Source organism: Clytia hemisphaerica, unplaced genomic scaffold (assembly GCF_902728285.1).
Source record: "Clytia hemisphaerica strain Z4C2 unplaced genomic scaffold, Clytia hemisphaerica genome assembly, whole genome shotgun sequence".
In the NCBI taxonomy this organism is placed as follows: Eukaryota; Metazoa; Cnidaria; class Hydrozoa; order Leptothecata; family Clytiidae; genus Clytia; species Clytia hemisphaerica.
In genome coordinates this window covers 3,832,619-3,859,232 of record NW_027104101.1, presented here as the reverse complement: position 1 = coordinate 3,859,232, position 26,614 = coordinate 3,832,619, and the positions used below count along the sequence as shown (strand labels likewise).

Below are 26,614 nucleotides of genomic sequence, written 5' to 3'. Positions count from 1 at the left end.
GTTTGTATTAGACAGCAGCGTGGTGAACGATATCAGAATAAAGGATTGAGCGAAGGGACTGGGTTTGAGTTGACACTTTGAGTCTCACAGTTTGTGTTCTCTACTTTGTAACCTGTGAGGACAATCTGAATTGATTTTAACGTGCATTTCTCAAAATGATATGAGAGTATTATCGAAGAGGGGAAGTCATATTATGAAACCCGTTTTCACCTCAAGTGTATCGAAAAATGAAAAAACTATGCAAAAATATGATTATTGTACAATACTAGTGGTCCCAGACATTCCGTCACATGCAGACGACTTTTCTCACTATCCATAATATAAATTCATCCGCTATGATAGAGTAGGAGACATCGTAACATTGCTGGCGAAATAAATGAGCACAGAATAATTCTGTGAAGTGAAGAGAAAATATAAGAATCACTCAAAAGTTGGGCTAAGGTGAGAGATATGCTATTTATTTCTATTCTCTGTTGTTCTTTTCCAAACTATTCCTAAAAATTTACGGCTAAAATCGCTAGCGAAAATCAAAACGCTGCAATAAAAGACTCTAGACACGTACGGTTATTATTATATTATTATATTATTATATAGATTTTTGTTTCCTTGTCCATCAGCTGTTTGTTACCACCTAGTTTATCTCACGAAAAAATCTTAATGCCTAGAATGCCTATACAAAAGAAAGGTAGAACAAATCCTAAAATACCTAACTCTTGTTATCAAATGGTGAAAGTGCAGTTTTTTAGGCCTATGATTTCAAATCAAAGTTTAATTATCTTTTACTATTTCATACCTAATGAAAATAAACAATACTGTTCTTTTTATTGATAATACAACAAAATATTTTAAATTGAATATGCTTAAGATTTTACAGAAAATCAATAAAACCACCATATCAAATTACGATTTACACGTTTTTACTTTCCTTTTAATGGTCATCACCTGAAGGTTGAAAAATAATAGAAATTGATCACAACTTATACCAATATCCTTGTGTGCTGAAGTTGACTTTTATACGAGTATATCTTTGGATTCAAAATAGCCCTTCACAATTAGGCAATTACATAGGATTCGTAGATCTGTTACTTACATGCTATTTTCTAATGCTATTTTCTATTCAACGTACAGTAGGAATGTGCAAAAATAAACAAAAGAACCTAAAGCTTACAGCTTACAGTAACAAAATTGGTGGTATCTAAAGTCAAAACTTCTTATGTACCTCCGTATCCGTAACCTGTCCCATAACCAGAAGTTCTTCGACGCCGTCCACTTCCGGGAGTTCTACGTCTTCGTCGCCTCTGTTTTTCACCTGCTCCTGTGTGACGTCGTCTTCCCGTTCCAGATCGACGGCGTCTTTGCATTGTTGTGCCATCATCTAAACGAACAAAAATATTACGTTTAGGTTTATTAGAATATTTGTGTACACTCACTTAATGTAAGGCCTTGATGATATGATCCTCTTTTGGTTGACTATCGCTAAGTCGAACTCAAACGGGGTAATGTTAAATACAGACAGATTGTACTACCCAGCCGCCACGGACGTTTTTTATATTTTGAAAAAAAATTGCCGTTATCTTTTCAGTCAGCAAAAAGAGTCTGGTACAAAAAAAGAAAAGGTTTTAATACCTGCTGTTGAAAATTGGGCCAGACACGCAAATAAAAGAAGTGCGCAAAGAATGATAGCTGTGATTCTCATCTTGTATCTGTCAGTAGTACTTCCTCCACCAAAATAGTAGCCAAATGACTATGTTTTTGTGCGAGAGTTGAAAATAAAATCTCCTTTTATTGTACAAAACTCAAACCACAAATATCCATTAACCCACAAATAGGTCTTTCACTGACCAAAAATAAATGCGATACTCTTATGATATTTGGATATTAATGGCAGATGTTCTTTTTAGACAAGGCAGAAGAGAATTTCTTTTCATCGGTTCACATTCTCAAATAATGCAGAACGGAGATCCTCCCAATCTCCAAAAACGCTGCTACTTATGTGGCGCGGCCCTTTTTATTTAACTTTTGTTGCCAAGAATAAAGCAAATCTAAGGTCTAGTGTACCATAACTTGCATGGTCACTGAAACCTTTATGACTTTAATGCATTCCACCTCATAAAACAAACTTGCTCTATGTAAGGATAACAGCTCAGTTTTTGACTCGTCAATGTACTCTCTAATGGTCGCTCATACTGAGGATACTTTTGGAGGCTTCATTCGACCAATACGTCTATTTAAAAATGTAGTAATTTTTAATGTTACAAATGCGTAAGGTGGATCTAAAGGACGACCTTTTTTCGATGTCTTCTCGAGAGTAGCGAGTTTATGTATTTGCACTTTTGAGGACGGTAAATTAACTGAAGCAGTTTGGAATAACCCGCAGCCCTGACTCGCAAAATTGAGGATGGTAAGTAAAAGTGTTGATTCAACATCGTCATCAGTCAGGATGTAGAAAAATTACAATTTTACCCTCTCCGTCGCTGAAAAACACACATGCACAAACTTGGTGGTATGTTTCTGCCGGCTGCTTTCGATCTTACACTTTTGTTGCTTGGTATCCATTTGGGTCTGTTTTTAGAAAAATGCTTTCTGAAGTCTGCAATTCCTATTAGAAGAAGAGGCCCCCAAGCGATTTTCGTGATGTTGTGATAGGGACTTTTTTCTAGCATGATTACGTGATTTGGAAATTTCTTTTTCGTGATTGCGTGATCAGAGGTCAAAACGTGATCGTGACTAGAAAGATTTTCTGACCCGTGATGCGTAATTCGGACCCTTCAAAAGTGATGCGTGATTATCCAAATTTTTTGCCGATTATCGTGATCGTGATTAAAGACGAAAAATTGCGTGATAGATATCGTGATTAGACTTACCGATGGGGGGGGGGGCTCCGCCTATAAGGGGAGTAGAAGTATAAAGCCTCTAGTATTTACCCACCCCTATCAAGTTCGTTGTCCCATGCAATCTATGGAATATGGAACATCATAGTCATAGCAAGAGTTGCAAGAAACTTGAAGAAAAAGGGAAAAAAATCGTTGAAAAAAGAAAGAAATGCCCGCGGTGAAAAGTAGTTTCCGCTGTTTTTACTACCCGGTCCAAATTTTTGGATGAAACTGAGGCTAAACAAAAAGAGTAGCACGAGTAGTGAAAGAATTTTTCGATACCTTCCCCTTTGACTGTTTGACTGGCTACAAAATCATATTTTCTGCTCTCGTCATGTCTCATCAAACTGGAATTCAAGGTAAATATTTTATTTGAAAGTTATTCTTTTTTCTATTTATCATTTTTCTGCATTACCCTTGAGAGATTTAAGCCCAAATGAAATCAGAATCGACAGTAGAGAAAAAGATCAAAAGCATGAATGAAAGAAGTGGCAAATAGGCAAATACACAGGAAGCCCTAACCGTAACCAAGAAAGAGATAAATGACTTAGTAAGAAAGCTGAAAAGAAGAAAAGCACCTGATTCTGGAGGATGGAGGAATGAGATGTTGAAAGACAGTTAGGAACATTTGGCGAGTTTCTGTACGCGACCGCGATCTAAAAAATCATAACAACACTCATTAAAAAATGAAGTTCGTGTCTTTTCGCACTTTTTTTAGCCTAGACAATGTAGCAAACATAGTAAATATAAGCACACTGTGCTTTTAATTGGCTGAAGTTTTTTTTTGCGTTGGAAATTTTTTTTCAAACTTTCAGCAATGATTGACCAAACTGTTACAATGGAAATTATCCAGCGCATTTTTTATCTTCTTATCTTCTTAATATTCAATGAAGCACTCAAAGTTTACTGAATTTAAGCACATAAGATATTCTTATAATTATTGATATTCACTAAAAACACCGTTCGTTGTGCGCTGCGGTGGAGTGTATGACGTAACTCGCGCGGTAACTAACTCGCTTTTTGTTGGAAGATCACATTGGGCGTTTTGGCGTTACCATCCTCGAAGCTAGCGGGCGCCCCTGTCTTTCCGCAACTCTTTCCACCATAGACCTTTTTTCAAAGAGGCCACCCTGTTGAATAATTATGTAGTCCAGCAGAAAAACAATGATAAAACCATGCATAATTATTACAATATGCATGATACAGTAATTATGCATGGCTCTATCATTGTTTTTATGGCTGGACTACATAATTATTCAACAGGACGTTCTCTTTGAAAAAAGGTCTATTTTAGATGGCCATAACAATAGATCCAAAAGGGCGCCATAATCTTGGAAGATAATTTGTTTTGGTCTCCAGCTTTGGGAAGTAGCAATGTTTTTGGTTGTTATAGACGGCTTTCCGATCGCTGTTTGTTTACATCCCGCTGCGCATGCGCGAATCTCAAAAACAAATTGGGGGCAAAACATTGCGAGTCGCCGCCATTTTGATAACTCAACACAAGCAAAACGAAGCAAGAAGAAGGACATTTATCTGCAACTTTCAAACTTTAAGATAACAAAAAAACAACAGTTTTATTCAAAACTTGAGTCATGCCTTCATGTTGTGCTTTTGGCTGTACACATAGAAAGTCAACACATCCAGATTTGGTTTTTTATCGTTTTCCAAAAAAAGAAACAACACTCAGACAAAAATGGATACAATCTCTCAAAAGAAAAGATTGGGGAAGTCAAGAGGATTTGGAACATGCAAGACTGTGTAGTGCCCACTTCATTTCAGGTTGGTAAATTACCTTTGCTTATTCTTTTTACTGTTAATTATTTTGGCCATTAAAGTTTCTGCTTGATTTTGACTGAAAATTAGGTGAAAGAAAAAAGACAAATACTGTCTTTTATGCAGTATAATGCTTAATGCTTGCTTAGCATTGTTAGAGTTGAACTAAAATGAAGGCTAGTATAATCAGAATATATCAGCTCATTGAAATATTTCTTTTTTTCTAATCTCAGGGAGAAAATCAAATGACCCAACACATTTTGATTATGTTCCATCAATATTTACCCACACGAAAGTCTCAAATTCTCAACAGCAGATAAAACTTAAACGCCAAGAACGTATCAACAAACGCAGATCTTTGGAAGTACAACCTGAAGAAGAATTTGACAAACACAACACCAATGAAGATCAGTTCCCATCCGAAGAAAATTCAGGTAATTAATTTTTTATTATCGTATCAATGTCCTATTATTATTTATTTGCTCACTCAGCATTTTAAAATTAGAGAATTTTCCTCTCTTTCTCTCACAGCCAGCTGTTTTTCATAATTTTGTTTGTGTTAGGTTTTTGTCTTGTATTGTCTGATTGTATACAAATCTGGAGGGTTCATTTAAGCATATCCTCTTCAATCAAATGAAGTGGCATTGTGGTTTTTATGGTTATACTTATTTGCAAGTTTTAGGGGGATAAAATTGAATTAAAAGAGTGTGTGTTTCATTTTAAAAAGGCTATGATGAGTTTTATACCTACTATAAATATGTTTAAATGATCCTTTTATTTTTAAACTCTTTTTCAGAAATGGAAATGGAACAGTCCCAAGTTGATGTTGCCTCCTTACACGAAAAGATCCGACAGTTAGAAAATGCAAATTTTTTGTTGACTCGAGATAACAACCAATTAAAAGCTGATCTTTCTCACACAAAAGCATCAAAATGACTCCATCCGTAGAATGCAGGAAAGCCAGCGTTTCAAATCCATCATTAAGAAATTAAGAAAGTTATTTTTCAGATATTCGAATATAAAGAATAATCCAAAAATGATTTTATTTTACACTGGCCTTACCAAACCCCTTTTTGAATGGCTCTTAAAGTATGGTCCTAAAAAGATTGTATGTAAGAAGTTGAAGTTGGAGGACCATTTACTATTAATTCTAGTGAAATTGAGAAGAGGGCTAACCAACCAGGATCTTGCATATCGTTTCGGTCTGGGATCGGGAACCGTTTCCAGAATTTTTCGACATTGCATCACCAAACTGGCAGAGTTTTGCGCAACCAACCTGATCTATTGGCCTGAAAAAATGGCTTTGAGAAAAAACCTCCCAAAAGTGTTTAGAGGAAAATTTACCAAATGTGTTGCCATCATTGACTGCACAGAAGTGTTCATTGACCGACCATTTGACTTAAACACAAGAGCAAGGACTTGGTCAAATTACAAAAACACAAACACAATAAAGTACTTTGTGAGTTGTTCACCCACTGGGGCTGTTAATTTTTTATCAAATGGTTGGGGAGGTCGTGTGTCCGACAAAGAAATCACCATAAAATGTGGTTTTTTAGATTATATAGAAAATGGAGACCAAGTCCTTGCTGACAGAGGATTTACCGTTAGTGAGGAAGTTGCCTATCATGGTGGTATATTGATAATTCCGTCCTTTACCAAAGGAAAGAAACAACTTCCAAAAAAGGAGGTTGATTGGGACAGATACATTGCAAGAGTGCGTATTCATATTGAACGTGTTATTGGAAGGATGAGAAAATTTAATCTTATAAATACAAGAATACCACTGACACAGGTTGATTTGCTGGATGAGATAATGGTTTGTATTGCTGGGTTAGTTAATATGAACAAAAAGATAGTTACTTAAAATGTAAATACTGAATCTAAAATGATATAAACTATTATCTATATTGTTTAAAGTCATTGTATATATATAGTATGAATATATATTTACATTTCAATATGTTAGTTTTTCAAAGTTTAAAGTTTTTTATTTTTATTAAATTGTTTTTTAGTGATTTTTATCTTTGGGTTTTTTTTTACCAGCCTTTTTTTCTTGAGACAATCAGGACAAAACCATTTTTTGTCACCACTAGGTTTTCTTGTCAGGTTTACACACGAATAATGAAACCATTCAATTTCACACGAGACTCCATCACACGCAATCATTGGGCAAAAGGTTGGCCTTTTACAAAGGCAAAATAGTTTGTTTAGGTTAACATTATTTGGGTCCATGCTTCTTGTGATCAATTCAGGAAGGATAACTCGAAGGAATACTTGTTCAAGTTTGTTTTTTAATTTTTTGCAAAATTCTTCATCTTTTTTGACACGGATACGTTTAGTCTCAACGCTAGACCATACAAAGAAGTCACAAAAAGATCTTTTCGTTACTAGCATTTGTAATTGCATCTGGAAATAGTAATCATGTTTTTCATTTATTTTTCCATTCTTGATTGGGCCATTTTTTTTCTCAAGATATTTAGTCAGAGTTTGCTTTTCACACATTTTGGGACATTTTATTTCAACGAGACCAGGTCCTTCAGTACAACATTTACACTCAGTCAATCCATCAGGGCTGGCACCTAAATATGGAAATTTTTCATTGATATGCAGACCTGTAGTGGTTGCCTTAAAATCTTCATGTAACAAACTCATCTGCTCAACATAAGATTTGAAAGCTTCAGGCTCAGATTTTTTGCCATATTTAGTGGACTCGTTACCTTCAAATCGGTTGTACTGCATTATTTTGTCAATAGTTGATCTTGCAGGCTTTTCAAACTTGAAGGTGAAAGCCTGATGACAGTTGGAGGATGTAATCCTACCAGCTCGGTACATCTTCCAGGAGTCTGTTTCACTTTGGGTGGTTGTAATATTTTTCAGGTTTTCGTACTGTCTTTTATTTGTAATTTGTACATAGTTTTGATAGGTTTTTTCACATCTTTTTTGTAACTTTTCAGTTGAATAATTTATGCTACAAGGGTCGAAAAAACTTGTTAACAGTTCAGGAATCACATTACCCTCTGACTCGTCAGCAGTATCAGTAGATTCTCCTTCACTTTCTGTCTCAGAATCAAGTTCAATACTAACACATGTAAGAAGAGCTGCCTTTGGAGATATTTGCTTTAGTTCTCGTAGCATATTTTCTTGTGTTTCAGTGCAAAATTTTACTGGGTCAGCTGAAGAAAATCCTGTCAGGGTTCCATTGAAAGGTTCATCAATTTCAGGTGTAGGGTTTGCAATTTTTGGTCTTTTGAACGACATACTTTTCAATGGGGCAGGGTGACATCTCTTTCGTGACTTCTTCCACTGGCATAGGATACTAGTACAGGCTTTTTCTTTGTTAAGATTCAATTCACATCCTTTTTCCAGCTTGAAGAGCATTGCACCGAAATGACTGCATGCACCACCAAGGCTAAAAATTACAAACATTAAAGAATTTAGTTGAATAATTATGTGTATAATGCTTGTCAGAATATTAATTCATTTTGGAGATGCTTCTTCCTTGTGTTAGACTATGAAATGGGGAAAAAGGGGATTTTTTCTAAATTTTATGATAGGCTAAACTTTAACTCACCCGGCCATGCATGTACAGTTTCCAGTTAGAATCCACCCAGTCTTATGAATGACACACCATGTATCATATAATTCTTCCTTTTGCCCTTGGCGTTGACTAGGCAATACCGATGATTTGAGGAAGACGAAGTCAAACGTCTTCTTTTTGGATTTATAGATAAATATATCTTGCACATGTCCGCACACGAAGAAGTTCCAAGCTTCCAATGATTTATAACACCTGATTTTGTCCCTTGTATACTCACTAGGAGTTTCCAATAAGTAAAACACGATGTCTGCATAAGCAATGTCTGGCATTAAAGTTTCATCTTGTTTCCATCGATCATCTTCAATCGAAAAAGGATCAGGCAGCAGTCTCCCGCTATTCAATGTTAGTTTTTTCTTGTATGCTTCTTTGTCTTCGGTTTCAAGATCTTTATAATACGAAGAATAAGACTTTACATCCCATGCAGCCATGTTGATCAGAAGCAGGGATGGAAAGAAATTGAAGATGAAAACATGTGTGTTCATAAAAAAAATTTTCGCGGGGAATCTTTTTAAAGATATATCTATACTACAAGAAAGTATATCACCAAGGTTAAAAAACATGCCCCTACTTGACAGCTTAAATGTTTTGGTTAAGTTGGGTACGAGAAAGCTTCACTGTGTAGATAGACCATTAAGACAAGCAATCTGTCAATCATGGCTAATTCCGCGATTTGATTGGTCTATTATCCAATGTTTACAATCAGAATAGTCTTAACTTCCCATGAATTTTTTTTCCTGTAAACTAAGTTTAGATCTAAAATAGCGAGGCAAATTTTAAAAACAAACTCGTTCGACAGAAAACAGAAAGATGTTAGACATTAGAAGCAGCACACAATAAAATGGTGACTCAATACTTTTGGATTCCTTGAAAGACTTCCTAATTTTTACAGAACTTTACTCTTAGGTGCCAAATAAACGGTCCCCCCCCGCTTGTTAATTTTTCGAAAATTTTCCAACCCCCCCGGACCTTATTAGGACCCCCCCCGTTTATTAATTTTAAATAATATTTTCAGTTGGCTAAAAGAAGTCCCCTTATTTTGCTCCAAAAAGCCTGATTTTAGCCTATATTTACCTTATTTTTGGGTTTTCATAAGTACAATTTCCAACCCCCCCGGCAATTAGGACGGTCCCCCCCGTTTATTGAAATTTCGAAAATTTTCCAACCCCCCCGTTTATTCGAACCCCCCGTTTATTTGGCACCTAAGAGTACCTGGCTCGCGCTGTGATTTGTTTTTATTTTGCCCCCGAAACCGCAAGGGGACTGGTAAGTAAAAACATGTGACGTCACCCCGAACTCGTCTATTGATGGAAAATAGTAAGAAACTTATATTTAAAATTGGCATTTAGTTTGTGCTGGCTTATAGAATGGCAGGATCCTGGATGGTTTCCCTAACTGAAAGAGGGAGAGGTGGTGAGATGATCAAATCACTGAAAATTATATTCAACGAAATCTTCAGGAACATGATTATACCAGAGCAGAGCAGTGGGAAAAAGTAACCGTCAAGTCAATATATAAAAACAAGGGAAAGTAGACAGAAATGAAGAACAGGAGAGGAATTTTTCTGACCAATACGGTCAGCAAAGTGTTTGAGAAAGTACTACTAAGAGCAATTGCACCTAAGAAAATCTGTAAGTGGGATCATTGATGTCTTGGATTTTTTTCTTTTTTAGATATGTTGTGGGGGTTCATGGGTGGAACAAAATTCTAAAATTTGAGCCTCAGAGCTCAAGCCGTTCCTGAGATATCGCATTTTGAAATTTCAAAAATTTTGTCTAAAATACAGACCGGTAATTTACAGACCAGAATTCCAAAATTTTGCACAGATACACAAGACCATAAACATTTTCCAAAAACAAAAACAAAAATTAAAATTGTTTTTCCAAAATAGCGGATATTTGAAGCCAAAGTTTTGAACTGCTTGAAAATACCGGTTGGATTTGATTCTCAGTTATTCCCGGCCCGAGATTCCAAATTGAATTTCTTTTTCAGATCCTGAAAGATTAATCCTTTAACTACCAAATATCAATAAATCAATTTTAAAGATGACCTATATTTTCCGAAAATTCCCTAGCAACACCCTAGCAACAAGGCTTTAACAGGCTACACCATGTACCAGAAGGCTCAAAAACTGGTTTTAATGATTGACAGTCCATTTCTGGACAGTTGTGATCCTAGACTGATCAAATCATTAGAGGATACCTCTATATGCAAAAGATTATTCATAATTTTCACTGCCTGCGATGATATTAAGAGCCATTTTTTTAAGAGTCTTCAGGGTGTGATACCTCATCATCTTGGATTTTGATGAAATTTTGACCAAATGATCTATCACACAAGAAAATAAGACCCTGAAAATTTCACCTTGATATCTCACGTAGTTTTGAAGATACAGCGTCTCAAAGATAGGCTACTAAGCGAAAATTGACCCCTAAATTTCATGAACTCTGGTGACTCCTCAAAATGTCTAAGTCCAAGTGTCGTTATTAGCTTTAGACTGTCCAATATTTCTTGTCCAGAAGATTTAAACATCATTGTTTGCAGTATCTCATAAAATATCACCCTACTAATGTTGCTTAGTTATTTAAGAATCAACAAGTAAGGCTGTTAGTGTACACAAATATAGAGATATTGGACAGTCTAAAAGTTAATCACAACACTGGAACTTAGAAATTTTGCGGTAAAGCGCAAATTATTGTCAAAGTAGGATTTCTGAATGATTCTAAAAAGTTTTTGAATAGGAATTAAGTACTGTTAAACCCATTTAGTTGAAGTAACCTGCTAATATTTAAGAGTAATATTCTCCAAACTGTGAAAGATTGAGGCTTTTCCTGAAAATATAGGCCCTGGAATGGTAGGAAAGGCCAGATGTCAGTCTCGCATTTTTTTACATATTCTGTACTTAAAAATAAAGAAACAGTCATAAAATGTCATCTGTTGATGAAAATGACCTGAAATCTTTTACAGTTGTTCCCTTAATGCCTATGATTAGTTGGCTAGAGAAGATCAACCAATATTTTGACAAAAATTAACCTTTAGAGCCCTTAAGTGGGCCTGATTTAGCATTTTAAGAGGGAAAAAACAACAAAGTTAAGCAAATTTTCAATCAATCATATCTTTAAGAGACTTCAAAAACCCACTGAGATTTTTTGAGGCTATAAACTAGACCTACTAAGGAAGCCTTGCTGAAAGTTTCAAAAATTTTTGTTGTTGCTGCAAAAAGATGCCATCTTGAATTTTGCTCCAGATCTGCCAAAATAGCAATTTTTTCGGCCATTTTTGACAGTTACGCAAATATGGAAATCCTGAAAAATGTTGTTTTTGTGGCCAAAACCCACCAGTAAACCACTCCAGGTCAAAAGTTTGCTTTAAAAAAGTCTTGAGGACTATCAGCAGCCAGCTAAAAGTGCTTCCAAACCCAGATTACGCAGTCTGAAGCCCTCTACAGGAGGTGCTAAAGATTTTCGGGGAAAATTTTGGAGACTCAATTTGATTTTTTCTGATACCCTACAAAAAGTTCTTGAAATCCACTGTATATAAATCAGCTTTCTAATGTATATACTTGAATAAAAATTTTTCTAAATCTGCTCCTCACCAGAGTTCATGAAATTTAGGGGTCAATTTTTGCTTAGTAGCCTATCTTTGAGACGCTGTATCTTCAAAACTAAGTGAGATATCAAGGTGAAATTTTCAGGGTCTTATTTTCTTGTGTGATAGATCATTTGGTCAAAATTTCATCAAAATCCAAGAGGATAAGGTACCACACCCTGAAGACTCTTAAAAAAATGCCTCTTAATATCATCGCAGGCAGTGAAAATTATGAATTTCTTTTGCATATAGAGGCAGGCTGCATCATTTGAAAACTCCAGGTGTGTGGTCAATCACACTCCTAAAGCCTTGATTTTAGTAATTTAGGTGTGTGATAAGGAATGCTATGCACAAATTTCAGTTGTGAAACTAACTTAATGGGGTGTGATTGATCGCACTCCTCAGACATTTTAGGTGTGTGTGGAGGTGTGCGCGTGCTATCGCACGTCTCAAATGATGCAGCCTGTAGAGGAATATCCTCTAATAATTTGATCAGTTTATGATCACAACTGTCCATAAATGGGCTGTCAATCCTTAAAACCAGTTTTTGAGCCTTCCAGTACATGGAGTAGCCTGTTAAAGCCTTGTTGCTAGGGCGTTGCTAGGGAATTTTCGGAAAATATAGGTCATCTTTAAAATTGATTTATTGAGTCAAAAATGAATTCTCTACGACAGATTTTTGATATTTGGTAGTTAAAGGATTGATCTTTCAGGATCTGAAAAAGAAATTCAATTTGGAATCTCGGGCCGGGAATAACTGAGAATCAAATCCAACCGGTATTTTCAAGCAGTTCAAAACTTTGGCTTCAAATATCCGCCATTTTGGAAAAACAATTTTAATTTTTGTTTTTGTTTTTAGAAACTTTTTATGGTCTTGTGTATCTGTGCAAAATTTCATGTCATTTAGACTTACCAATAAGGAGTTATAGCAATTTGGAATTCTGGTCTGTAAATTACCGGTCTGTATTTTAGACAAAATTTTTGAAACTTCAAAATGCTATATCTCGGGAACGGCTTCAACTCTGAGGCTCAAATTTTGGAATTTTGTTCCACCCATGATCCCCCACAACATATCTAAAAAAGAAAAAAATCCAAGACATCAATGATCCCACTTTAGATGATTCAGGGATTTTCTTAGGTGCAATTGCTCTTAACCCTTTGCGTGCCGTTACCTTGTTTTCGTACCCCAATCCATTTGCCGAGGGGTAATTTTTTTTAGTAACCTGATTTGCCGATGTCGTATATATACGACATGCAAATTTTAACTCGTGTTGCCGCATGTCGGATATATACGACAAGGATATTTTATTCCTATTTGCCAATGTTTGACATTTGTATTTGACATTTGTTTTATATATATTTTATGATAGACTAAAATAAACCTGAAATAAATCTTTTGAGCACTTAATATATACTGTCACTATTACTATTTGGATTTTTTTATGTTGGATATATACGACATTGGCAAATAAGAAAACCATTTTCCTAAAAGCTGATTTCTGGGCAATAGAGCTCCCTCTTTTTTAAAGGCCTCGGCAATTAGGTAAAAAAATTTGATGTCGGATATATCCGACAATGGCAAGTAGAGTGAAAATTTGCATGTCGGATGTATACGACATCGGCACGGAAAGGGTTAACAAGGCAGAGTCAAAATTGAATATAAACAAATTCCAGAACGGTGGACAAAAGGAGAGATCAACCAAGGACGACTGGCTAGCACTGATGGTGGTACTAGACAAGAACAGGGAGGTGGGAAGAGACACCTACATTATTTGTGTCGATGCAGAAAAGTGTTTCGACCAACTCTGGCTGGATGATTGTCTAGTAGACCTGAAGGACTGTGGCATGAGAGAGAGAGACCCAACTATTAAAACAGCTAAACCAAAGGGCAAAAATGACGGTTCTGACACCTTGTGGAGAGACCGAAGAATTTCAGGTTGAGGAAGTAGTCAAGCAAGGTACAATATTTGGACCATTGCTGTGCTGCTGCAACACATCAAAGATAGCAGAAATTGGAGAAGACGCAAGAACAGTAGTCAGCCCAAACCTATCTATAGCCCCCTTGACTTACGTAGATGATATTACAGCTGCAGGGACTCCCTCATTGGTTAAGTGTGTTGGGAGAAAGTTGCAAATAATGGAGCATGAACCGCTTCACTTTCAACACGGGAAAAACAAATTACCTGATAATTAAAACCGGAAAGAGGAAAGAGGAGGTTCAAGAGCTGGATATGGATGTCAAAAGAGGAAAAATTGAAAGAGTTACAAGCTACAAAATCTTAGGCAACTGGATCGCAGAAGATGGCAAACTTTCTGAGCAGTTAAAGGAAATTGAAAGACGGAGTTGGGCTATGTTAAATGAGCTGAAAGGAACAGTGAAGGAAGAATGGTTGGGATCAATGTCCACAGATGCAGCACTGCTAGTTTATGAGAGAACAGTCGTCCCAACTCTGATATACAACCTGGAATGCTGGACAAGGATTGACAAAAAAGAGATTGAAGGATTAGAAAAAATCCAAGCGAGAATACTTAAGTCCATACTAAGAATGCCATCATCAACATCTTACTTTGGCATCCTGAAAAAGACTGGGATATGGCCGATTGAAAAGAAGGTGGTCTATCACAGAATGATGCTCTATCAAAACCTTATAACGTCAGCCAAAGACAGATTAGGAAAAGTGGTGATAGAGGACCAGGAATGCAGTGAAACCAGGTGAAACAGCAAAGACCAACAGGGCTCGAAATAACAGTCGGACATCGGACATTGTCCGACCCAATTGCTGAAATGTCCGACCCAAATCGATTCTAGTCGGACATCATGTTCGACCCAATTACTTTAGGTGCCTTCGAAAAATTTGTCAGATGCGTTGTGAAATTTCCAAAAGAAATTGTAATTTACATAGAATTAGTAACTTCTTTATTTACACACAAAAACTCTCAAAGTTGCGATCATTAGTGTTAGATATTCATTTTGTGTGATGCTTTTTCTCAACAAATGAAAGTATGCTTCAAGTAAAAATCATGGGCTTCTGACCATTAATTGACATTTGTTTAGCTTCTTCGTGATCAATGTAAAATTCTATCAGAAGCTTGTATTAGACTTGAAGTATACCCCACATAAAAATCAATCAGACATGTCCGACCCATTTTACTTTAAAAGCCTTAGGACATGTCCGACCCAAATCAATTTTTGATCGGACAGTGTGTCCAACCACCTAAATATCGTTATTTCGAACCCTGGACCAATAATTGGGCATCAGAGACAAGAAGAATTGCTAGAGACATTGGGGTAGACTTGAACACTGCTAAGGAATACAAGAAAGAACTATGGAAGAAAACAATAAAGAGGAAAATTGCTGAGCAGATTGAAAGGGAGTTGGATGAAAAAGAAATGAGAAAGATGAGGCATCAAAGTGGACAAAGGTTTGAAAGAAAAAGTTATCTAAATAAAATGGGAGTAAAGGAAGCTAGTGAAACAATGAGAAGGAGGCTTGAAATGATTGATGTTGGTAGTAACTTTGGAAGGAAGAGAACATGCAGGCTATGTGAGGAGAAAGAAAGCACTGAACACATGATAGCATGTAGAAGTACAACAGCTCTTGCTGAATTGACAGTAGCATGCTTGAAGGAAACGGACGATCTTAACATCATTAGACAAACAAATCAATTTCTAAATCTCCAAATAGAAAAAAGAGACAAAGAGGAAAAACTAAAAGAAACATTGTAAACAAATCAAAAGGAAAAAAAAAGAAACAAATGTCTTGCACCTTATACGTGATTTAGCAGAAGAAGGTGCTTGTTGATGTAACACTGTCAACAAAGAGGACGATTATAAGATTCAAGATTCAAGTTTTTGGACCTTTTGTTTGGTTTGCTTTGGTTTTAGTAAAAGTCTCTACTATAGTATACTATAAAACTGCTTTCCCTCATACAGTCGGAACAACTACATGGAAATGATTGAAAATCCAGATTGAAAATTTCATCACTTTTCTGTTTCCCGTTTTGGTCAGGAAATTTTCATTGTTCTCGAACAGGAAATAGAATTTTGTAAACAAAGCAGATTTTTGTTTCCCGATCGTGAAAAAGTTTCCAAATAGGGAAGTTTTTAATTGGATGGATTTCTTAACTACCTGGTGAAAGGTATTTTCCACCCTCTTTTACAATAGGCATCAGTTATTAACCTTCCACGACCATTTCCGGTTACGCAGAGGTCACATTCCCGATCGGGAAACTGGTTAACTTCCAGATTCGGAAACTCTGTCCATTTCAGAAAGTTTTTCACCTTCCTGTTTGGGAAATATTTCCCGTTAAGGCAATAGTTGCCATTTCTATGTAGTGGTTCCGACTGTCATAAATTTGATCGCTTTGCAATCATCCGCCCGGGGGGGGTGCACTTTGGGACAAAAGAATAAAGGGTATGGGGATGTGCTGCTGGTCCAGTCAGTTAGAAACATCTGGAGAGTTTCTGTAGTTTGAGCTGCAGCCAGAAGTATGACAAGGCTACCAGTGTAGACTTAACTCTTCATTCAAAAATTATGGAAATATTTGGACTACTCTATGCTGCACGCAAGCCGCAAGCACTTAAGCTAAAGTACCGCAAAAGTGGGACAAAAATCAGTTTTTTCAAGTTTGCAAAAAAACGCCACGTGGAAGATCCGCGGATCATCAATGGATAGTATTCAATTATCATTATCCCTTTAATTTCATGCCTGGAACTTTTGCAAAAAAAGGAAAAATACAAAAGTTGTACTTTTTACTGCTCTATTCACATACCGAATTTGAAAGATCTTCTATTTGGCATTTTTTTGCAAACTTCAAAAAACTGATTTTTGTCCCTCCTTTTTATGGGACTTTGGCTTAAGTGCTTGAGTGCAGCATAAGGTACAAAGTCCAAACATGCGTTTCCAATAATTTTTGTATGAAGAGTTGGGTCTAAGAGGAACGAAGAAGTATGATTGATAAACTTGGTGAAGTTATCAAAACAAATTTGTTGTCAATGAGATTTAACAGTAGGTGAAAATACAGGCCAGATATCAACCAGTCCCATGTTTCGACCAATCGTCCCAAGTTAGAGCAGTTGACGGTATTGATGTTTGTAAGTGCACTTTATAGTTTTGATTCCCATTGAAGAACCTTTCTATTAATTTCAGCAGATAAAAAGGGTGTTGAAATTAGAGGAGTGATGTCGGCATTAGACCAAGTTACGATACCAAGTTCTGCACTAGGCTGCACGCATCCCCTCTGATATGATTTGATATAGGGGATGCGTATCGTCTAAAATATTTCTGTCCCAACTTACCCCCGTCTTTTCTTTTTTCTTTTTTGATTATGCGTCATAGCAATACAATGACTTCTTTTTTTCTTTGTTCAATGAATGAAAATTGATAATTATGAAAACAACAGCACAATGACTTCATTTTTTTCTTTCTTTGATTGGATATGACGAAATTATGTAAATTTATGCAAATTTTGGTTACCCCAAATTTGAGGTAACTCTCGGATGAGAATTTCATACACGATACGCATCCCTATAACAAAATAAATTCTGGGGATGCGCGCAGCCTAGTTCTGCACAAGAGTGCATATGAGGGGTGGGGGGTTTGGCAATAGTTTATTGTTCAACTTGGAGAGGGAATGTTTGTAAACATAGAATCTTTTTTCATAGTAGTTATTTTGGGGGGTCGGATTTAGGCAGGGCTGTCGTATTTAGGACCATTCAGGGTAGATTAAATTGAGGACAAATAAAATGAAAGTGAGGCTCCCACGATGTCCTTCCCAACAACTTCCTGGTCGGACAACGACTCTTGAAGGGCGCCACCAGACCCATGACAACTCTCGAAAGTTGACGACCCGACCCACAACAACATTCGAAAGTTGGTTACCCAACCAACGACGACCTGGACCGGCATAATGAGCCAAACCCCCCCCCCCCCTCATAAGCACACCTGATAAATTTTGGTCCGAACAAGGTATAGTTCAAAAAGGCAAAAAATTGCTAAAATTAGCTGCACTCGCGGATAAAATAGTGGAACTCTGCCACAGGGTGGGGTTAAAAATCATCTGCACTTGCACTTGAAAACCTCAAATCTTGTACCTGCACTGGACTTTTTCCGAGTTGTGCACTCGCGATCTTGAGCAAATGTGCAGCATTCTGCAATAATATTTGTGCCTTTTTTACTGTTTTTTGCCTAGAAGCTATAGCAAAAATAGTAAGTATAGTTATAATTATAATTGATTTTAGTGATTCTTTTCTATTCTTTTGATAATCAAAACATTGGAAAGGCCCTCGAACCTTAAGCTTAAGGCATTAAAAACGTATCAAAAAAGCTTTTCTTTCCAGTGTTTTGTAAGCTTGAATTTGATCCTTTTTCGAAAGAGAATTTTTCGAATTTTCCGAATTTTCTTTGTAATTTTACTTTTAATTTAAAGTATGATACTTGATAGCTCAAAGTTAAATTTAGTCTTTCCTCCTTCAAATGGCCAAAAGTTTGGATTTATTTTTTCACAAATTAACTTTAAACTTGTGAACTTTTTTCTAAAACACCCAGTACAAAAATGATACAAAGATGCACCCTTTATTTCTGGGCCCATGGCGTTCTGGTGTCTTGTTTGACTTGTAGCTATAAATAAATATCACAACACCATTCTTAAATCTGTGATTCTAAGGATGTCACTTTCTGAAGACAATGTCATGTTGAGTGATTCACGAACTGATTGATGACACTATGAAAAGTTTATCTGCTTTGTATGTTGCTTTGTTCTGCAACTTATTTGTAAACTTAATAAAAGCTCTTTCGTAATATTTAAAGTCTATTCACGGTAAGTGTGTACTCTTTTTTCTTTTACCTATAACTTTTGAAAGAATTCTTCAATCTTATAAATTTGGTATCATTGGAAAGATATTAGTGAGTGGAACAATTTAAAATAAAAAATCTATAAAAAAAATTCTAAAAATGAGGATGAAAATAAAGAAGAAAAAAATGAAGATCTTGTAAAAAAGTGCTATAACTTTCATTTTCACTGGTTTTTGCTATTCTTTTGGGTCAATCACTTATTAACTTTGTACCATAACTTTATACTGAATAAATATTTCAATGAAATTTTTTCACAGTGATGACCTCCTAAGATCAAAGAATCTCTCACGTCAATCAGATTATAACTTTGTTTGATATATTTTTACTGAATGATTATTTTTGATAAATTTTTTCGCAGTGATGACGTTGCATAATCAAGGATTCACTTCAGTGAAAATGATAGTTATAGCACTTTTCTACAAGATCTTCATTTTTTTCTTCTTTATTTTCATCTTAATTTTTAGAATTCTTTTATAAAGTTTTTTAAATTTCAAATTGTTTCAATTGTTCCACTCACTAATATCTTTCCAATGATACCAAAAATTTATAAAGATTGAAGAATTCCTTCAAAAGTTATAGGCAAAAGAAAAAAGAGTGCACACTTATCGTGAAAAGACTTTAGTATGGTTATGCTATTTGGCTCATTTATATCCCATTTACTTCTTTTCTAAAAGCTAACCTAAAATTTGAATTATTTTTTATTAACTACCAGCTTCAGAAGAGCTAAAGACTTTCTTATCCTCGGCAAAAGATGGAAATTGTCGGCTAATCAAAATTGGTATTGCAAACGGTAATAAACATTCATTTCTTAAGAACATTCATATTTTATAAGAACTAGGCTAGAAATGCCTATATTATTTCAGTTCATGAAATTCTTACCTAACTTTGGACTTTTCAATCAGTTCACCAGGGTTTCAATTATTTTTAGTATTCGCAAAATTGGCATTACAATCAGCTGGATTTACTGATACTAATTTGTAGTCCTTAAAGCAGGTTATTGATACTCTTATTAATTTTCTTCTTTCAGCCCACTCTTTAGGTGCTCCTATTAATTTTGGACACCTTGAGAAAATTGCTGGAGTCTATTCTGTGGATAAATCTTTTGAATAGACACTTGTTTTTCTTTTGTCAGTCCTAAAGTTTCTGGTGGTTAAACAGTTTCAGAGCCCCCAGAGCCTCAACCAAGACAGTTAGGGGTATTTTTAGCTCTCAACTCCCAACCTGGCTTTGGTGCCCTTCAGGTTTCTGGGGAGCTGACACCATTGATCAATCACCAAACAAATTTCATCTTTAATTTTTGTTTTAGAGGAGCTTGTTTTGATCAAAAGTGATGATGTCAGAGGAAGCTGGGAAGAAGGTAAATCACTTGTTAACTTTATTAAAAGATTTACAAGAAGAATTTTTTTGTTTAATACTTTCTGTGATTAACAACAACTGAGTACTGTTGTGCAGTTTTAGTTAGAAAGAATAATCAAAATTAGCCAGTAAAAGAGGCTTTGACATACTAATATCAACACCATATTCTTTTGAAATATTTCAAATTTAGAGGCAAAAAATGCCACAATAATAATGTAGTCATTGATAATTTTCTTAATAAAAATTACTTCTAGATTTTGATGATATTTTGGCAAATTCAGTAGAAGCAAAACAGCCAAGTTATTTATTTTTTCGACTTGACACAAAGAATAATCTTGGATACGAATGGTTGTTTATTGCATACTCACCCGATGATTCCCAGGTATGTGGATAATTAGTTCAACGTCTGTATTTTTTAAGGAAGATTAGTTCATTATTCATTGTTACTTTTATATAAAGGAATGTTTTTTCATGTATTTTTAAAGGAAAATTCTTTGCAAGGGAAATTTACTATGAATTTGACCTGCAAGACCAAATATATTAGATTTTAACCTAATACACATCATAAGTATGATACTAGTCAAACTTAAAAGATTCGAACGGTGCAAAATAATATGGCAAAAAAGATAGGACCTAAGCAGATCTGAGGATGCAAAAGCTTGTGAATGGTCCCAATAGACTGAGAATATAATCTGGAAGCCAGTATACCCTCCCAAATAGAAATATTTGTTTCGCCCAAACGTTTAAATCAGCAAATGCTAAAATACCCAGAAAGGCCACAACATAAGTCTGACCTTGATTGTAGTTACATAATGTACAGTTTCATTAAAAAGTGTTTTATTTGGTGTTACTTGTCCCAAATTTCAGCTTAATTCAAGCTAGCCTTATATAGGGGTACTTTATTTTGTTCATTAATGGGAATGCTTTTGTTTGTTTTCAGGTTAGGGAGAAAATGTTGTATGCTGGAACACGAACCACCATGAAATTGGAGTTTGGTGGAGGCTATATTACTGAAGAAATCTTTGCAACATTAAAAGTATGTAATCCAAAACTTTATATTTGTTTTGTTAAACTTCTACTGTCATTAATAATTATTTTTATCACTATTATTTCAATTTTCATGTTAAATTCTTCTATAAAATGATCTTCAAGAAGGTTAGTTTAAATAAAATCTCTTTGTTAAAGTGAAACTAGTGATAAAATTAAGCCTAAAGCACCGACTTAAGTCGTAACATCTTTTTATTAACCTTTTAGTTTCTGATACCTCTTAATGAGCACTCCTGGCTTTTCAAAAGAAATGAACCTAGGAGAGTTTTTTGCAAGTTTTTATTTTTTTCATATGGATTTAAATTCTCCTAAGAAAAATCTCCTTAAATTTATTAATTTAAATATCCTAGAATAATTGTGTCAATTAAAAGATACCATTGCTTTTTCTATATTTAAATTTTCTAAGTTTGTAATGACTGTCTTTTCTTGCTAGAGTGATGTTACATTGAGAGGGTTCAGAGAGCACAAAGATTTGAAAGCTGCAGACGCTCCAATGACTTACCAAGAAGAAGAATTGAAAGAAGTCAAACAGGTTGGTGACCTTTTTTATGGAGAAATTTACTGGTATAATGCAATAAGTCTTAACGATTCTCCTATTCTTTCTTTCTTCTTTCTACCCATGTCTCGACATCTACGAAACTTAAAGGGATAATCAGATGGTTTGAGATTTTCTGCCTGAAGAAAACTTGTGTCGTTTTGGGTAAAATTACCAAGTTTTTTTGTCTAACTATATTCTTAAGTCGAGATATCACAATTTAAAATTTCTGAAAATGGGTTTCACACGATATTAACGTTGTTAAATACCATTCTTTCTTACTAAAAGCCAAAAACTTGTAACTTAATTATCTCGACATTGGGAAATATTTAGGCAAAAATATTTTGATCTTTGGCTCAGGACAATAGAAGGATTCCACATGCCAAATATCCCAAACCACCTGACTATCCCTTCAATCAAGGGGCGAGTTTCGCCCTGAGTAAAAAAGGCTGATATTAAATCTTATTAAATCTTTCTAACAGATGCATATTAGCGCTGCTGCCACCACCAAAGCCAGCACTCTTCCAGGGGTCAGTTTCCCAATGAGTGAAGAAGCCATCAACGAACTGGTCAGAATCGCCTCCAAAGAAGTCTCCTACGTTCAACTGGTAAACTTATCTCCTCATATCTCCTGATATCAGACCATAATCCCTTCCTTTTAACCCAGGAAAACATTGGTAAAGGACTTTATATACAGTGCTTATTCGTGAACTTAGGGGATGTTTAAAGGGAGTCAAAATTAAAGAGATTACATGGTTACACTTTCGACTGAATTCTTATTCGTCGTCTCCACGAATTGAAGTTGCTTTTTGGACCTACCTCGGAGGTCCTATAAATTAACCCATGTCCGTCCGTTCGTCCCTCCGTCTGTTACCAGCTTTTCTCGAGATTGGCTCATTAGTTTTTTCTGATTTTTGGCACAAAGATGCAAAATGGCAATGCCCAAAATGTGATGGAGCCCAATTTTCGAAAAAAAAAAATTGCCGGAAAAACTGTTTTTTTGGCATTTTCTCGAGATTTTATCATATATACTTTTTTCTGATTTTTTGCTCAAAGATGCGTATTAACAGTGCCCAAAACAAACATGGCCGAGTCCGATTTTTGAGAAAAATTTTTTCCAGCCGAAAATGCCGGTAATATGCCGGTAATCACCGTTTTTCTGGATTTTTTTTCTTATAATTGGTTGTTTTTTCATTCAAAAACATTATTAATAGCAATGCCCACCATCAAGCATGTTTCAATTTTCAAAAAAATTGATTTTTGAAGCCGGAAGTATTCAAAAATCGCCGGAACAACCTATTTTCGCCGGAAAGACAGTATTTCTTGAATTTCTTGAGCTGTACTTTTTTAGGAAATTTTGCACACTGATGCAAAATGACAATAGCTAAAATGTGACAGAGCCCGATTTTCGAAAAACATTTTTTTCCAACCGAAAATGCTGGAAATATGCCGGAAAAACCGGGTTTTTTACATTTTCTCGAATTTTCATCCTTAGTTTTTTCTGATTTTTTTCAGAAAGATGCGTATTCGCAATACTCAAAACATGACCGAGTTTGTTTTTTTGAGAAGACTTCTTTTCCGGCTGAAAATGCCGGAAATATGCCGGTAATAGCCGTTTTTACAGATTCATTTGACATTTTCCTTATTTCTTTGTTTTTTTCACACAAAAACATTATTGATAACAATGCCCACCATTAAGCATTATTCAATTGTCAATAAAACTGATTTTTGCAACCGGAACTTTCTAGTTCTCTCCTCCCTGCTCCCCTTCCCTCTTCCCCCATCAACAATTAATGATAAAATTTAATGTGTTATGCATTTTCGCAAAACGCTATATCGCCTGACTGATTGTTTTCATTTTTCTCCTTATTGCTATCTAGCTTTCATCATCAGGTAGGTCCATTCAGTATGTTGATTGTTCTTAAATGAAAATGATTAAACAGATACAATGTATGCGTGGTTTGTGTATAAAATATATGAAACAAATTAACAGATAATTACTGAATTCATCACTTGCCTGAACTTCAATTTTTGGACCTACCTCCGGGTACCCCGGTGGAGGTTCTATAAATTAACCCATGTCCGTTCGTCCGTTCGTCCGTCCGTCTGTTACCAGCTTTTCTCAGGATTGGCTCATTAGTTTTTTCTGATTTTTTGCACAATGGTGCAAAATGGCAATGCCCAGAACGTGACGGAGCCCGATTTTTGAGAAAAAATTTATTTGGCCAAATTTGGGCCAAAAACTACCTAAAAATAGGATTTTTTGGACTTTGCAAAATCCTGTCATTACTTTTTTCTGATTTTTTGTACAAAGATGGAGGTTAAGATTCTCTAAAGAATGGCTGAAGTGGTTTTTCCCGGAAAATTCTTATTCGCCTTAAAAAACGGATTTTCGTATTTTTGGGGAAATTCCCTTTAACCAAATAAGAAAATATAGCTTTTATCAATGTTGACTCATTATTTTTTTCTGATTTTTTGCACAATGATGCAAAATGGCAATGCCCAAAATGTGACGGAGCCAGATTTTTAAGGAAATTTTTTTGGGGCAAATTTGGGCCAAAAACAGCTTAAAAGGTTTTTTGGGCCTGAATGGTTTAATTGATTTTCGTATTTGGGGAAATTCTATTTTACCATTTTACATTATTCAACACACAATCTTTATTTATCCATTCTGAATTTTTGTACAATTATTGTCACTTTTTTCTTATTTTCATCTGATGTTAATCATTAGGTAGGTCCATTCAGCATGTTGCTTGTTCTATTTTAGTCGATAGATGTTAACAAAGAGATGATCAACCTTGAGAAAACTTGTGATATCGAAACCAGCAAGCTTGCAGGAGAAGTGCCTACTGACAAACCAAGATACCATTTCTTTCTGTTCAAACATACACACGAGGGAGATTATCTGGAATCCATAGGTCAGTCTTCATACTTAAGATGATGAACTTTACTCCTCCAATTCATGAGTAAAATAGAACTTTTTAGGTACTATAGTAGAATACCGGCTGCGGATTTTAGTTGCGCACTTTTAGACCTAAATTTAATAGATAAATCTTGTTGGAAGAAATTTCAAGATTATTGCTTCAGGTCTTTTACCAATTCTTCAAAAAAGGCTCTTGTCAAACAAAGTACCCTTTAAATCAAAAATGTTTTAGTAAGAGTCGATCAAAGAGTTAGTGTTTAACATTATTTTCAATTCCCTTTCAGTTTTCATCTACTCCATGCCTGGTTATGCGTGTTCAGTCAAAGAGAGGATGTTGTATTCCTCGTGTAAAGCCACCCTACTCTCTGGATGTGAAGACGTACTCAAGATGGAGGTCACTAAAAAGGTGAGATTGCTTTCACCTGTAGGGCTATTCCTGAATAATAAATTTACTCCCTATGTTGAAGAGGTCATATTTTCCATCCCTATAAGCGACCCTTATATACTTGGAAAATTAGGGGATCTCTGAAACTTTGCTAAAAATCCAGACGGGTTTGACTCTCCAAAAATTGACCTCTTCAACATAGAAGATACGTCTTATAGCTAGTTAAACGCCGTATCTTTACAATTCCGAAGGAATTCTTTTTTATCAGGTGAGATCGAAAAGTATAATAAGAGGACTAAGTACAGCCAAGAAGAGTCCTTATTTGTGATGTAAACAACTTTTTGGCAAAGATAGACGGAAGTTTTAAGTTAATAATGTCCAAGGTGTTTATTGGGTATTTGGTTTGGTTTCACACATGTTTAAAGAAATATAATTTGTTACTGAAACATTTTTTGTGGCCTACAAAAGATTTAGTTTGTCCGTCGTTATAAAGCTCAATTTGCGGCATATTTGCTGAAACTGGACTGAATAGGAATATAAGTGCTACGTTTTTTTGAGAAGATTATAAACAGTCAAGTCTCGAAAACTCGAAGCAAATCAAATATCTGGGGGGAGTACACTAGGTTTAGATGTCTGCGCAAAGTTCGAAAATCGACACTTTGAGAGATTGAATTTCGAAAATTTTGCCCCTTTTGATGTTTTCATGACCCTTTGAGAGACTTATTTCTCATTCTCTGCCAATTCTTTCTAACTTTGATCCAAATTACGAGGGTTTATGATCCTGTGAGGGATAGGGAGTCGATCTTTGATATTTGGTAACTTTTGGACCCAGTCAGAGACTGAATTTCTAATTTATGGTTTCGTACACCTGTGAGAGTCTAAATAGCTCTCCCCAAAAATCTCTATCACTCGAATTATTTCTGCGTTCCCTTGTACGTATGATGACTTGAATTTATATTTTTAGCTGGAGATATCTGAAGGTAGTGAATTAACGGAAGAATTCTTACAAGACGAACTTCACCCAAAGAAAAATTTACATCGTCCCAAATTCTCAAAACCAAAGCCACCCTCAAGAGGAGCTAAACGAATAATCAAACCGTCTGCTAATGCAGAAAGCTAGAGATATATTTTTGTTTAGTTCATATTTTTATATAGAAGCCACGTAAGGGTAATTCTACAGGATTTTTAAATCTGATACCAATGTTTTGATTAGCAAACATTGGGGTTCATTTCGGATTTCATTCAATTTTAATCATACAAAGGTTTTTCGTGTTTTGGTACGTTATGCATTTTCCGCCATTATAGAAGCAAACTTTAGAAATCTGTAGAGGCGATCTCTTACGCAAATCGAATGTTTGCTTCCATAATGATTGAATTTACTTAACATAACCAAACATCAAAAACCTCTAAGGAAATCTCCTGAAATTCTACTAGAAGGGTCTCCGTTTGTCAACTTATCAAAGAAAGCTTTGTCAGATGAAGGGTAGAACTCTGTGAGGCTGACCTTAGTGTCCGTAATTTAGTGCTTGCTTTTAAATAGCGATCTGATGAATTCATTTAATTTAATGAATATCTTCACCTTTAAAAGCGTCAAAGCTACCGGGTGCGCCACAAAAAAGTTTCTCTCTTTGAGACTAATTTTCTCGAAATCTAAAAATTTTAGAAGAACCACTCCTATATCATTG

The 26,614-nt window shown here is 35.4% G+C and overlaps 2 protein-coding genes across 2 annotated transcripts; one reads left to right on the top strand and one right to left on the bottom strand.

Annotated features, from left to right (window-relative positions):
- Positions 1-3,106: 3,106 nt before the first annotated feature.
- Positions 3,107-26,614, top strand: LOC136813134 (twinfilin-1-like). Its single transcript, XM_067069663.1, has 10 exons — positions 3,107-3,232; positions 19,396-19,473; positions 19,990-20,040; positions 20,294-20,421; positions 20,980-21,075; positions 21,520-21,618; positions 22,104-22,229; positions 24,389-24,539; positions 24,829-24,950; positions 25,894-26,614. Exons 1-10 carry the CDS (start codon positions 3,208-3,210, stop codon positions 26,047-26,049), a joined length of 1,032 nt encoding a protein of 343 aa, XP_066925764.1. The 5' UTR covers positions 3,107-3,207; the 3' UTR covers positions 26,050-26,614.
- Positions 6,624-8,672, bottom strand: LOC136812944 (uncharacterized). The gene is made up of 2 exons (XM_067069452.1): positions 8,218-8,672; positions 6,624-8,055 (listed from the first exon to the last, which is right to left on the bottom strand). The coding sequence occupies exons 1-2, from the start codon at positions 8,670-8,672 to the stop codon at positions 6,624-6,626; spliced, it is 1,887 nt and encodes a 628-aa protein (XP_066925553.1).